General features: G+C 38.9%; 1 protein-coding gene across 1 annotated transcript in view; it reads left to right on the forward strand.

Moving 5' to 3' along the window:
- The window catches only part of LOC147865970 (protein TORNADO 1-like), a 135,947-nt gene that overhangs the window by 39,597 nt on the left and 81,891 nt on the right, over positions 1 to 14,459 (forward strand). The window contains exon 2 of the mRNA XM_087316311.1: positions 573 to 883. Coding sequence (XP_087172437.1) covers positions 573 to 883 — 311 coding nt within the window. The remainder of the gene's footprint in view (positions 1 to 572; positions 884 to 14,459) is intronic.

Here is a 14,459-nt window from a genome sequence, read left to right on the forward strand (position 1 = left end):
TCACGGCTGCTTACACTTCACTCCTCTTGAGTGGAAAAACAGAAAAATGAGAAGCAACAGTAAAACTGTTTGCCCTAAGTCATATTTATACTTATATGACTTTGGGCTATTTACAACTATAGCCTCAGGGGCCCATAGCGAACATATTCACGGATATGTCCCTGCATCCGGATCGCTCTCCGGGTACATTCGTCATCCGGCACCGAAACCGGGGTCTTCGTCATCCGGATCCGAAACCGAAACCGGGGTCTTCGTCATCCGGATCCGAAACCGAAACCGGGCTTGTCGGCATTCATCTCCGATATCCGACCATCCCATCCGAAAGGGACCGAAATCCCAACACGTTTTTCATCAAACGTGCTAACAAGGAGATGAAATAGTGTATCTTTGACTACTCTCCGTCCACAAGTGGAGGAGAAACCTATCTTCAACAAAGTGGGGCCCAACGAAATAAGAGAGAGAAAGAAAGAAATATTACCGTCCTTCAAGGGGCCAAAATGGCCTAGTTAATATAAACTCTGGCTAAAACCCATTTAATTTATTATATGAGGTTTTAGTATGAGTGCGTGGAGGTGTTACGTGACTTCACCTCCCTCACCTCCCTCCACCTTTTCTACGTGAAGGTATCTTCCAAAGAGTTGGTGGGGAGATTGGCGGAGCTTCATCCCTCACATTCACCCCTCGCAGCCTCCCTCCAGAGATTGCACATAGAATTCTTACACATTGACTTGAGAAGGAGCACTGGTTTCCTGCGCCACTGGCCGCAGCTCAAAGAGCTCTCTCTATTTGGTAGAAGAGATATGACAGAGGAGGAGCTAATGGATTTCATGGATCACCTAGCACCCCCAAAGAAGGGGATAGAGAGACTTGGCAGCACCCCTTCCTCACCTCCTCAATTATATAGCCTTCTATTAGGTTTGGTTTCTGACAATTTAAGCCAATCTGCTACTGCTGCGGCAGTAGATGCACTTTCTCGTTCAGGCCTTCCTCTCTTTGAGATTCATGGCTATCGCCATGTCCTTGAATGAGTCTGGTAACATCATATACATAAACGGAATCCAACACATCGTTCTCGATCCCAACTGGTTTTGCAATGAGATCATGGGCACCCTCATTCATTTCCCAAACTCCACATCGTTCTCGATCCCAATTGGTTTTGCAATGAGATCATGGGCACCCTCATTCATTTCCCAAACTCTAAAGCAGATTCTAAAGTGAAGAGTACTATTGTATTTGAGAAAGGATACATCCCTAAATGTTTCCTAGAAGAGAAGTTTGAATCCATTACCAAATCTAAAGAGGAAGGTTCGTTACTGCTACAATTGATGGAACCCATGCACCTATGTTGCAAAGTCCCCAACATCATTGGAGATAAGATGTTTATTCCTGCCATATTGTCCAAGGATGTGGATGGGGAACAACTCCAATGGACTTCACATAGAGGAAAGAGTGACAACAATTTGGCTGAGGATAATGATACATTTGTGTATATGGGCAGAAGGCTAGAATGTGAGAATGAATACCTTACATTTCTTACTCCAGGATTGTTTCCGAAGATTCAGGTGTTATTTAGTAATGCATTCCAATCGGAGGATGAAAAAACTAACATCACACTTGGGAAAAATTTCATAGTCATACATTTTCCAAGGAGCGTGATCATCATCATGTTCTGCAAAGCGAAATCAAACTATGTCATAGATGTATTGGTTCGGGCTCAAAATATTAACACTGAAAAAGACACACTAAGTACCTTAGCTTTTATGGAAAAACGCATCGCCAACAACTTGATTACAATTTGCGCACAACCCTCAGGCGTCCAAGGGGTTAGACTAGTCGAGAGTGTCATTCGGCCTGACTGTTGTTGCGATCTATCAAAGGCACAAGAAAGAGAAGACCAATGTGTGAGAATAACTTACTTGAAGGAACAACTACGAAAAAAACTTGAGCGAAACGAGCAAGAATCCTATGATTGGAAACAAACTAAGGTCCTCGGTTGTCTAACAAATGATTTCATTGATCTCCTTGGTTTTGAGAATTATGAGGAAGTTTTTGTGTCATATAAAGCATGGCTCAAGGAAGAGGCACAAGCTCCGTTGATGGAGAATGATGATGCCAAAATATTTGGGGAACAAAAAAGTCAACAAAATGTGACCTTGAGTAGCATCAAAAATAGTTTGTTGGAAGAGGATCAAATATCAGAAAATCAAGCAATTGAGGTGCAACATACAAAGCTCATGGTAAAGGAAATCAAAATTTTACAACGTAAGATGGATGCCACACATCAAGTGGTCCTAAAGGTACATGATAAGGTGGATCAATTGACAATGAAGGTGACTGAAATGCATAAAGAACTTCAAAATACAAGGAAAGATGTTATAAGAAACATTGAGAATTCTTTAGGTAAGCTATTGAAAATGGCTCTAGAGAATGAGGCTCAAAAGCAACTCCCTTGTGTTGCGCTCCTTACAACTAACTCTAGCAAATCAACCGTTGAGAAGCTTTTGAGATGGGTGCCTCAACTTTTGGGTGATGAGATTGTGAGAATCAAATTATATTGTGAGGATAAAAATTTGCCACACCCAGTGGAAAACCAACCTGGTATCACCCTCACCTCTTTGTCAGAGTCTCATTCAGAGTATCTACACAAAGCTCTTCCATTTATCAATGGTTTGTTTTATGTTTTGACTATAGCCGCTAGAGTTGGTATTTCCTCTATGGTACCTCTTGCAAGCTCCTTCATTCCTGATTGGACACCCCACCTCAAACTAGTGAAACAATATCCTATGATACAAAGTAATTTTGGCTCGAAAAAGGATAAATTCCTAAGTACACTAGAGTGTGCTTCCAAAGAGTGGCAAAAGTGCTTGGCATCTATATTGAAAGAAAATGGAGGTTTGACCAGCCAAAACATAGCTAAGAAGTTCCATCTCAACCGTACCATCTACGATGAAGGTGGCGGGAGTACTCAAGTTGCATGGTTATGCAAGATGCATTGTGAAGGAAAAAGGTCCTGCCCGCTAAGCTAAATTATATCTCGCTATGTGTGTTTAAATAGAAAGGCCTACTTTCGATATTTACTATAAACTTTTTGAATATTCCTTTATTGAACTTAGATGGGATTTTACAACTAAGAATAATTGTCTTGATTTTTAACTGATAATAATCAAGGTTCTTTGTGTATTTGAATTAAGTGTACAATGTCTTTTTCTTATTAAATGTGTCTCATAGGTATGTTGCATCAAGTGCACAACTTCCTCTCAAACAAAGTTATACCTCCTTATCGAGGTAAAACTTGCAAGGATGGTTTTCAAGTACTGTTGGGTTATCAAGAATAGGGTATTAGACATAAGGAAAATTCTTCCTCTCCAAGGATGGTTTTCAAGTATTGTTGGGTTATCAAGAAAAGGGTATTAGACATAAGGAAAATTCTTCCTCTCCTCCCTTAACAACAAAGAAGTTAGTTTCAACCATAATATGGCTTAATGTACTACTTAATGAACTAAACAATGTACAAAAGCACATAAAATGAGAAAAAAACGCTACACTTAGGAATTATCGCAATCACGTGCTAGCCATTAGTGAAACCTTCAATTGAAGCTCTCAACACAATCTCTTTAAGAGCGAGTGAGAGAAAAGCCAATTCTGTTATCGATTTTGGAGCTTAAAGATGACCTATGAGAACAAAAAGAAAAAGTGTCATTGTGTAATACATATGAAAGTGAGTAATAACTATTAATATTCAAGCGCTATACTCATAATGTTACAATTGAGATTGCAAATTGTGCTTTTGAGAGAAGTTCATGCAAGGATTGGGTTTTGGTTGAGGATGTTGGCACCTGTTCTTTCAGAGGATGTATTGACCCATGCATCTCAATAAATTATGAATCCATTAGATTCATTCCTGCATTCAAAACTGTTAAAAGCTAATTCTTCCAGGTCATCATATTTTTACATTTTGTTGCATAGGTTACATTGTATCAAATTCTTATATCTCATCCCTAATGTGATATATTGCATCACTAACAAGTTTTATATCATTTATATTTGTTCTTCATTTTTACCTAGTGTAATGCATTGATTCTAACCTTTGAATAAGATTTTACGTATGTACATAACTCTAAATTCTTAAATAGTGAAAAACAATAATGAACACATCAAGAAGACCAAGAAATATTAAAACAATGGTTATTTCAATAAACCCTAGAGGATGTTGCCGTGTCAGCTTCCTCATAATCTTCAACTACATCAAGGTAATAGGACAAGCATAAATGTTGTTTCTTCAAACTAGGAGAGCTCTAGAAATTAATGGTGCATGACTAGTCCATCATAGTAGTAGTTAGGAAAATTGTTAAGTTCGATGAGTGAGAGTAATGGCATTCAAGGCAGTCAATCTTCCAATAGTTCACATATGTGGGTAACAAATACAGAGTGAAACTAAGGCAAAACCTTGCCGAGTCATTTGGCTTATAGTTTCTCCCTATTGACATAAGATGTCTTGACGTTGGGAGTTCTCTTCGATCACATTTCGAGCAATACATTGAACCCTTAGTCTTCCAATGTGGATGTATTTGAAATTAACGAGACACTAAGAGATAAAGTACATTGTCAATAAAGAGGAAAATTTTAATTTTACGAATCATATCATATGCTTATAATGGTTTTCTCTCAAAGCGTTATTTATAAATTTACATTTTAAGTTGGTTAAATTCCTAATCTTAATATGTAATGATGATGGTGCTGTAAATGTTGTTAAAAAAGACCACCTTCAATATGCAGACTAAACAGGATCTAATAAGTCAACACATGTGCTTTGTGAAATATTCTTGTCCACTCAACATATAAAAATTCACCAAACACAAGGATTGTGTTAAAAAGATATCGAACAGCTAAATCCAAAGGATCGTAACGACCGCCATTTGCTAAGAAGGTTTGAACCACTAGTCCAAATAGATCATTTTTCAAATTATAGTCGTAGTAAAATTCATCCTATATATTAATAAAAAACACCATCAGGCATCCAACAAAATGTTCAACCTATCTCGAAAGTTTCAAAGTTACAAGAATTTATAGTGAGGTACAAATGCAATTTAATGTCACAAGTAAATGTTCCACCTAGGTTTGAGCATTGGCATTGTTTTGCCATAGATTGGATATGTAAACCATTGCTTAGCCTATTATCAGATCAAAGCATGATACCATTGATTTTAATGATATATCGTTCAGTGAAGGATGAAGAATTATTGCTATCATAGGTAGGATCACACTTTGAGTACCTGAAAAGTTGTTAGATTATAGACAATTAATCATAGAAATGACCACAATCACAGGAGATGATGATCAGAGTCAAAATGTGGTACATATGGATCTCTTGTACATTGATCAGCATGTAAATTCTAGGGAAAAGTACCAAGATACCATTGGAAGTTCGCCTATTTACCAGAATGCCCCTGGAAGTTCCAAAATTACCAAACTACCCCTATGTCGAAAAAATACACTTTATAAAGTAATTATACACTCAAATATACAAGCCCTATTTACCAAAATACCCTTAAACCTAAACTTATTTACCATAATGTCACTATATACCTATTTTGACCAATTCATACCACTTTTATTTTTCAAAATACATCATAAATCAAACTAAATTATCAAAATTATATTATATATCAAAAATTTTAATTGAAAGGTCACCTTAAAATCCAATTCTATATGATGGGTTGCTTTTTCGGAACAACCATACTTATATTCCCAATGGACCTTCTCAACTCGAAGTCTTGCAGCATTGCCATGATTCACCATCAACTGGACATTTTGGAGTTTTGGAAACTTTGGAGCTAGTTATCTGAAACTATTGGTGACCTTAGGTTCACTAATTTATCATATACTATGTTTCTACTTGTGATGTATGTTGTCGATCAAAGATGCCTCAACATCGGCCATATAGTTTGTTGCACCCATTGCCTATTCTAGATGGTTCATGGAAATTCATTTTGATCGATTTCATCACAGATCTCCCACCTTCCCAAGATTATGATGTTACTCTTACAGTGGTGGATTGCTTTAAAAAAATAACACACTTTCGTCCATGTAGAAAGACTTTTACTTGTCAAGAAACGACAAATTTTGTTATGCAAGAAGTTTTCAAGCGTCATGGCCTTCCAGATGAAATTATTACTGATTGTGGGCCACAATGTATTCCAAAGTTTTGGACATACTTGAGATCCTTCGAATTTCTCATAAATTATCTGACAGGAATACAGTTTCCTAAGCTATGCTTGGCCACAACCGAGACGTCGGATCAATCACAGAAAACAGGGATGTGGTGAGATGTATCTACACACGAAACAGTAAAGAAGAAAGTGCACTGGATGTTAACGTGGAAAACCCAAATCTGGGAAAAAACCACGGCAGCCCTCAGACTGCAAAATATCATTATATCAAGATTACAACAATGGGGCATAGAGGCAACGACCTCTTGCTCCCTCGCTTCGCCACCAGGCAGTTACAACATAGGCACGATCTCTGTATATCGCTCTCTATCTCTCTTACACACTGTACAGAGGTTACACCAATAACTCTATCAACATAACTATTAAGTTTGCCCTAGGTCATATTTATACTAATATGACTTTCGGGCTATTTACAAATATAGCCCCATTGGGCTCTCTGGAACATATTTACATATATGTCCCTTCCATCCGATGAGAGGTTCTCACCGGGCCTGCAACATCCGGTTCTCACTGGGTCTTCCATTGCCGGGTACTCCACATCTGGTTCTCACTTCCCATCCGGAGGGACCTGTTTCCTAACAAACTCCCCCTTCACTCCGGCATGGGATTTCTTACTAGTCCGATCCGCTTCCGACATGCATCTAGCTTGTCGGGTATCAGTACTTTGGTTAGCATATTTGACCCGTTCTCGGCCGTGTGGATCTTCGTCAGCGCGAACTCTCGATCTTCTACTTGCTCCTAGATCCAGTGATACCTACACTGGATGTGCTTCGTCCTGGAATGGTATGCTGCGTATTCATCTTGCTGGTATTCATCTTGCCAGATACCGAGCTCTTCGATGAAGTCCTTCATCCATAATATTTCCTTACCGGCTTCCACAACCGCCATGTACTCCGCCTCCGTGGTTGACAACGCAACTGTCTTCTACAGCCTCGACTGCCACGAAACAACTCCCCTTGCATATGTCATTACATACCCAGATGTAGACCGACTGGTATACCGGAGCGGAATCGGAGACACAAAGGAAGAATTATATAATTATAAGCGATGTCACGATATCTTTCGAAGAGTTAGTGGTGAAATTGGCGAACCTTCATCCCTCACATTCACCCCTCGCAGCCTCTCTCCAAAGACTGTACATACATTCCGGTTATCCCATTGACTAGAGAAGGAGCACCGGTTATCCCATTGACATGGCAGGCCAACAAGAGTTCCTTGCATTCCACGATTACATGTTCCCAGACTTTGGAACCATAGCTTATTAGTTCCCATCTATGTTCACGTTCGTCTAGAGTCCCATAGAGAGCAAAACTCACAAGAAAGGAGAGGAGAAAACAGAGTCAAACTTTGAAGCAAGCTTTAGGTACTGGCTCAGGTTCCTTGCCTCCAAAAGCCGTCACTCCAACATCGCTCTCAAAGTGATCATGGTATTCACTCGAGCAGATCAAATGGAGTTTGTCTCTAACTCTCTCTCACGTTCCATTGATTCACTTTCGAAGTGGATGCCAGAAAGAAGGATTCAGTTAGATCCGTAGCAAAATATATCTTCTGCATTGCCAAAGAGATGCTCCAAGGTCTTCGGGTGTACAACATCTACACAACAGTGGCTGAACGTCTCTCGTATCAATCAAAGAACACAAATGAGCTAATCATTACATGGGACAAGTTCAAAGAGATGTGTTCTCCATTCCATTTGTTCAGCGAAGCTAAATTGAAGGCAATCGCCCTATCCTTGAACGAGTCCGGTAATATAATATACATAAACGGAGTCGAACACATCGTTCTTGATCCCAATTGGTTTTGCAATCAGATGATAGGAAGACTTATTGGTTTCTCAAATTCTAAATCATCAAAGGGTACAATTAAATTTGATAGCGGATTAACGCCTCGAGATTTCTTAGAGAGGCACTTGGAATCCATTACCGGATATAAAGGTAAGGGCCCATTACTAGTAGACTTGATGGAAGCAATGCACCTATGTTGCAAAGTCACCATTAATCATGGTGTCCCCAATAGCAATGTGGATTGTATCTTTATCCCAGCCTTATTAACAAATGGCTCCAGCATGGGGCAACTTCAATGGAGATCATCAACATGCATGCATAATGTAGATGATGAATATAATGATGTTTTTCTACATATGGGTAGATGGTTATAGTGTGAAGACCAAAACCTCACTTTTCTTACACCAGGATTGTTTCGGAGGATTCAAGTGTTATTTAACAATGCCTTCCAATCATTTGGGAACAATAATTCGGAGGTCACGTTGGGCAAAGATCTTATATACATTTGTTTTCCTGATAAAGAGATCATCATTGTGTTCTGCAAAGCAAAATCAGAGCATGTGATAGATGTGCTCATTCGGTTTGATCATTCAACCAATAGCCAACAACGTCATCCACCAACATCCTTAGCTTATGTGGAAAAGTGTATCATCAACACCTTGATTACAATATGTGCCCAACCCACTGGCATCCAGGGGGTTAAGCTAATTGGAAACGGAGTCGTAACCAAATGCGTGGTCATCTCAAAAATGATTTCATTGATCTTCTTGGTTCCGAGAATTATGAGGACGTTCTCACATCTTGTAAAGCATGGCTCGAGCAAGAAGCAAAAAATCCATTATTGTGTTTTGAGAATGATGAAATCAACGTAACTAGGGAACGAGAGTGCGAAAAAAATATGATCTATGAAAGCTTGGAAAATAGCTTGTTGCAACATCTAGACGATCAAACATTGGAGGCGGCAACTGATGTTGAGGTGCGATCTATCAAGGTCATGGCGAAGGCCATCTCAATTTTATATAATGTGATAGAGGACAACCATAGAGAGCTCTCACAGAAGATGTATGCAATACATCAAGAACTTTGTGGTATGAGGAAAGATGTCATGACCAAGGTTGAGAAATCAATGTGTAAGCTATTGACTTTGGCTATGGAGAACAAGGCTGAGATGCAACTCCCATGTGTCGCCATCCTTACAACTAATCTTCATGACAAGAATGTGTCAAGTTTGGTAACTTCATTGCTCAGAGCATTATCCATGCAAATCCATTTGTATTGTGAGCATGCAAAATTGCCACACCCTGTGGAAAACCAACCAGGAATCACCCTCACCTCTTGGTCAGAGTCTCGTTCAGAGAGTCTACATAAAATTCTTCCATCTATTAATTTTTTCTTTTCTATTTTGACTATAGCTATTAGACTCAGTATTAACTCTGTTGCTCCACTTGCAAGCTCTGTTATACCGGATTGGACTGCCCACCTCAAACTAGCGAAAGAACACCCGATGATATCAAGTATTATTAAGTCCAAATTTGATAAATCTACCTGATCGAAAACCTCTCACTTATGTCCAAGTACATCAGAGTATTTCAAAGAATGGCAAACATTCTCTAGAATGGCAAACATTCTTTGTAGTAATATTAGAAGAAAATGAAGGTGTGACAGAACAAAACATAGCTGAGAAGTTTTGTCTTTGGCGTGCCAAAATAGATAGGGGTACTCGAGTTGCATGGTTATGCAAGAAACACTATGAAGAACAAAAGGCCCTTCCCATGAAGTTAAACTAAATTAATTGAAACAAAGTTTTATTCCAAAATTTAATCCATTTATTGACAAACCTACTTTGGCTTTTTGAGTTAAAAATGTTTGTCATGTTTTATAATAGAGAGCAATGAACCTTTAATTTTCTATTCTCAAGTAATGAGAATTGTATACTGTTTTCTTTTCCTTGTTTATAAGTAATGTGTTTGGTTTACCTTGCAAAAGAATTGGTGTAGCATTGTTTAGAAGCATTAAGTTAGCTTTGTTTTGTGCATGTAGTGTTTTGTGTTTTATTTTCGGAATAGTACATTAGATATTTTATTAGAGTTGTATGAAGCATCAAACGGTGGATTACTAAATCTCTTGGCTTGTATTTTGCTTGACTGAAAGTCAACAAAAACCAGAATTTCTAACATAAAAGTTTATGGCATTACAACCAAGTACATGGCACAATTTTTTTGCAATTGTGCTTGGATATTGTACATTTCTTCCTCGTAGTCTCTCATTATGAATATGGTTCTTATCCAAGGTTAGGGCATGGACATCATTTTTCTAGTTTTGTTTCTTGGATGAAAGGCCAAGTGGATCTACATTGATTGCTAGGGATGTCAAATGGGAACCATATGGTCATATGTTAATACCCTACAATTTGCAATGTAAACCAGTAAAGTAGTGTTATTTCCAGGTTTGAACTATTTGGAATATGGCTTTCAACTATGGTATTTAGAGTTATAGAAAATTGACTTACTATACCCCCAAAATTTTGAAAGATCATGTGCATAATTTCCTATGGGTAGTATCCTTATTCTCATTATATGGTAATCCAAAATTCATAATTATTGTCATTGTGTTCTATAATATAAGCTTTATGTAAATATAACAAACAATCCTCACGTTGATGCATGAAGATACACACCTTTCAATACCAAGAAGAGTTTAGGTTTATGAGAAAGTTATTAAAGCATTAGTGGATTAGATACAACTTAGATCAAATACAACTATATAAAGACATAAGTTTGGAGTGAAAAATATATCTAATATAAGATATGCCAAAAATCTAAATCGAAAAAGGTCTATTGAGATGATACAAAAGCTCTGGATGAAAATACAATTATAAAAAGGATGAAAACAAACAATCTGGATCAATACATCGATTAAGAAAATGCAAAAAATTTGAATCAAAATCGACCAATTAATAAGATGGAGTAGAAAAGCCTGAACCAAATACAAAAGAAAAACTGAATCAAGTACAATTATGGAGAAGATCTAGAAATCTTGAACCAAATACCACTATGAAAGCACACAAATTCTATCAAACGCAGATACTACTAAAAATATGAAAATTTAAATGAGAATCAAATATCAGAACATCAGAGAGAAGACGGAAGAAAGAGAATTACATAAACAAATAAATTGCTTCAAAAGCTTCGTACTAGAATTCACCAATTCTGATGATAACAAGTGCATGTTCCAAATAAGACTGTCGCTCGCTTCTTTCTTCAAATCACAAATCTCTGTTCAGAAAATGGGACAATATACGAAATATACAAAAGTCTACTGGTAACTGGACAATTAATGTCATGTATGTTTTGGTTGTTTTTTTGTTTTGCAATTTAAGGGGGAGAGATCTATTTGAATATTCTACAATCCTTGCCGTGACTACATAAGCAGTTACTAATCCACACTATCTTTTGCCAAAGATCAAATTATCTTCGAGAAGAGATAAATACCTTTTTCCCATGATTTTTGAATTATTTTCCAATGAAAAGAAATCCATGATTGTTTTCATTACATCAAAAGTAGAATCACACACATAAATAAGCAACTTTCATTGCAAATTTTCTCCTTCCCACAAAAATAATTAGCAAACCAGTTATTCCTCAATTACTTAATCCTAGTACTTCCATTCTACTATTAAATTTGGGGTATTACTCATTATACTATTCTTATGTTATAGAATTTTTACTTATCATATTTTTTTGCAAAGATGAAATACTAATAGTACCTAACTCAAAACATCATCTTGTCGGCCATCTGGAAAAAGAAGAATGAATAATAATAATATAACACCAAGGAAATGATATTATTGTATCCTTTCCAATCAGATCTTAGAACAAACTTTTCTAATAATTGATTTCTTGCCTTAGGACAAAAAATGCAAGTGAGTCAAGATCACTTGACACAAAATAGTTATTAATATTGATTAGTTGTAGTTTTTTCCTTCATAATATATTCTATTTGTTCGAAAAGGTAGTGGTATCTCTCTCTCATTTCATGAAAAAACAGTGGAATGACATAGTGTTCCTCTGATCCCTCCGGGCCCCCATCCAAAAAAAGCATAAAAACGATAGATTTGCATGTCTAAACCCATGTGTTCCATACAATGTCATCTACATACGACGCATCTCAAATCACTTTTGGACATAAAAGTCTTAACTTTGAAAGACGTTTGTGAAAAGTAAGTGGTGTTCTATATCAATGCCTAGGCAATGGACCCTTCACAAATCATATATTCGCATCTTGCTTTACAATAGCCAAATAAGTCCAAGTCATGGCATAGAAACTACTTTAAATAAGTCATACATAAATAACTTCAACACATAAACAACTTCAACTTATCATTAGTTTATTGTGCTGTAAACTCACTCTTGCAAATTTTATCTCATTAAAAAGATAAGGCTATGATTGAGAGAAAGAGTGCTCAATATTGCAACATACCTAGATGAGACACATTGATATAACAACATTGCCCACTTTTTTTTTTTTTCAAAATGAAGCTACTTCCCATTAGTTAGGAAGGATTATTACAAAGAGACTGTACAAGGAGGCTTACACATAGATTGAGGAATCTCCCTCCGATCAAGTTCAAGAAAATGAGACTAGTTACAACGCCTTTCGGACTGCCTACTTAATGTAAGTACCTATAGCTAAACACGGTGCCCTTCAATGATAGCTAGTACGAGACAACTCCTGGGGTCGATAGCGAAGGGAGGGTGGTAAGTGAGTCGGAAACAGCTAGCGTGGGGGCTGGTAGTTCCACCTTGGGCCTCTTCCTCCTTGTGTCACCATAGGCGTGTTCCGCCATTTCTGCCAAAAGCGCAAACGGGCAGTAACCACGTCATTGGAATGGCTACAAACCTCGTCCAATTGCCCTCGTAGGCAGATGATAAGCGCAAACCATATGTCCATGATCACTTCCTCCGGTGGCCGCACCAGATCCTCAAAGACCTTTCGGCAACGCGCTTTCCATACATACCACAGGGTGAAGCCTGCGATCAACATCCAAATGTCCAAGAACCTAGGGGATGCGGACTGCAAGCCTCTCTCAAATCGAATCTTGGCGATTTTGCCTCTCATGCATACGTAGCACCAACTATCTACATTGAGGGCGTCCGTCCACCTATCAATAGAGTGATCAAGCCATGCCGCAACACTCCATGATGTTGTTCCTTCCACTTCACATGCCACAAGGAGGCGAGTCACTCTATCCCATACCTTTTGAGCTTGAGGGAAATCCCACAAACAATGCCGTAGAGTCTCAATAGGTGAATGGCAAAGTGGGCAGCCTAACGGGCTGCCACGTTTACCTAGCCATTCGCCAATGGGAACCACATTATGACTGATTTGCCACCAAAAAAACTTTATCTTTTCAGGCATGTGGAGATGCCAAAGACCCTTCCAAAAGGTAATGAGCACCTCATTAGGGATGCCCAATGTACACCAGCCATTGCGTAAGGGACCGTCTAGCTGGAGTTGAAAAGCCCGGCCCAGTTTAGTGTTGTACTCGAAGAAATGGAGAAATCTGTCATCCTGTTTCTACCTGAAATATCTTGGGTCCCATTCTAGTTCGACGAGGGGAAGATTCCCATATACCCATAACTTCCAATGGTGTTCCACCTTAGCAACATCCGGGTATGTCTTCCAGATGTTGCCAACCTGTGCCACCACGCGGATTGGGTGCCAAGAGCCCCTACTCTGACTCTCCCCAGAAATTGTATCTCTTCCCGATCCGCTTACGCCCTTCAACAACTTAACCCTTCCAGTCTCATCAAAGAGACCGAATCAGGCATCTTCTCTCACCTCCTCCATCAGAACCCTATCAACTGCCTCAGCTATCAATCTCCGCATTTTCATGGCTCCCTTGAGGGGAGCGAATGGAACCTCTTGGGCTCCTCCTAAAGCCACCGTGCATCTCGAATCATCTATAGAGTGGAGCCCTATTTGCGCCAAGTTTCCCCATGCTAGGCCCTTAAGCTGGCCTAACATCATGTCGTCACTTGTTCGCACCTGAGGGTTCCAAAATAATGGTTGTCTAGACCACTCAATTAGTGTCTTCGGCGTGTGCTTGACCAAATGATGTCGTATGTGACACCATGCCCGGAAGATGGAGTTCGTGACCCTCTCCTCCGGAAGACAAGCCATCTTGGGTGGGACTCCACTCGTGCAACACCAATTCAAGGAGTCGGGCCAATGCCTACCATACTTGGGAGTCCCTGCCTGCAACCTATTGCGAAGTAGAACTTCCAACAACCCTTACCTGGCAGGAGGCATTGAACCACCATTTTGGCTAGCAATGCTCGGCACTGCATTAAGGGGTCAATGAGGCCAAGCCTCCCTTTGGCCCACGGTTGTGTTAACCAATGCCATGACACTCTAGTGGCAGCCATCGGGTTGTCCTTACCTC

Source organism: Azolla caroliniana, unplaced genomic scaffold (genome assembly GCF_043228905.1).
Source record: "Azolla caroliniana isolate FFs.n. ecotype wild unplaced genomic scaffold, voAzoCaro1.0.p SCAF_3, whole genome shotgun sequence".
NCBI lineage: Eukaryota > Viridiplantae > Streptophyta > Polypodiopsida > Salviniales > Salviniaceae > Azolla > Azolla caroliniana.